Source organism: Rhinopithecus bieti, unplaced genomic scaffold (assembly GCF_001698545.2).
Source record: "Rhinopithecus bieti isolate Rb0 unplaced genomic scaffold, ASM169854v2 scaffold_81636, whole genome shotgun sequence".
NCBI classification, from domain to species: Eukaryota; Metazoa; Chordata; class Mammalia; order Primates; family Cercopithecidae; genus Rhinopithecus; species Rhinopithecus bieti.
Window position 1 is genome coordinate 1 of NW_016874876.1, and position 1,132 is coordinate 1,132.

The following is a 1,132-nucleotide window of genomic DNA, read 5'->3' on the forward strand; positions in this document are numbered from 1 at the left end:
AGCTCCTCCAGCTCAGGCGCGGGCGTCGGGGCCGGCGGCTGCGCACCGGCCTGGCCAGGGGTGGGCGTGCTGGCACCGTTCTGGCACGGCTTGCCGTCCTTGACCAGCACGGGCACAGCCACGCGGCGCGGGGACGGCGGCGGAGGCGGCGGCGGGCCCAGGCCACCCTCCTGCTGCAGCTGCTGCGCCGCCTTGTCCTTGGCCTGCCGTTTCATCTTGTAGCGGTGGTTCTGGAACCAGATCTTGACCTGCGTGGGCGTCAGGTGGATCATGCTGGCCAGGTGCTCGCGCTCCGGCGCCGACAGGTACTTCTGCTGCTTGAAGCGCCGCTCCAGCTCGTAGACCTGCGCCTGCGAGAAGAGCACGCGGCGCTTCCTTCGCGGAGCGGCTGCCGCCGCCGCCGCGTGCAGCGGCGCCAGCGACTTGGCGGCGTCCGCGATGCCCGTCAGCGACCCCATGCCGGCCACATTCACGCCCGCCGACGGCCCCATGAACCTGGAGACTGGGGAAGAGGCCCAAGGGGGAAGGCGAGTGAGCTCCAGGCCCGCCGAGAGCTGCTCCAGCCGCCGCTCTCTTCACGCCGCGGCGGCCGCGACGCTGCCAGGCCCTAGCTGAATCCCAGGACCCCCTGAGCGCCGCGGCCCCGGGCCCCAGCACGCCCCGCGCTCCCTCGGCAGGTCCCAGGGCACTCGCGCCTCAGCGGGTCCCAGGACCCCACGCGCGTTCCCAGTCGTGTCCCAGGACCCCCCGCGCGCCCGGAGTCCGCGGAAACCCCGCGCGTCCGGGGCCGCGTCCCAGAACGCCCAGCGCGCCCGCTCGGCCCCAGGACAGCCTAAGCCGCACGCACCCCGTCCCGCGCCCCCGCGCCCCTCGGCTGTGGCGGGAAATGCCTGAGCCGCCCGCAGTCCCGCGCTCCTGGCCCCTCTCACTTGACGAGTAGCGTGGGTCCGGGTTGGCGCCGTACCAGCCGGTGGCCGCGCCGCCCCGCATGCCGTCCGTGTAGGCGGGCAGGTCGCCCATGTTGCCCAGGCCGCCGTTGCAGTAGCCACCCATGGCGCCGTGCGGGAACTGCGAGACGCCAGGCGGCATGTGGTAGGTGGCGGCCGCCGCGGCCGCCGCTGCCGCCGCCGCC

General features: G+C 74.9%; 1 protein-coding gene across 1 annotated transcript; it reads right to left on the reverse strand.

Annotated features, from left to right (window-relative positions):
* Positions 1-5: 5 nt before the first annotated feature.
* On the reverse strand, positions 6-1,126 carry NKX2-4 (NK2 homeobox 4; the record flags this gene model as incomplete). Its single annotated transcript, XM_017866555.1, has 2 exons — positions 930-1,126; positions 6-502 (listed from the first exon to the last, which is right to left on the reverse strand). Coding segments are annotated over exons 1-2 (657 nt in total), but the record flags the coding sequence as incomplete, so codon positions are not given.
* Positions 1,127-1,132: the final 6 nt, after the last annotated feature.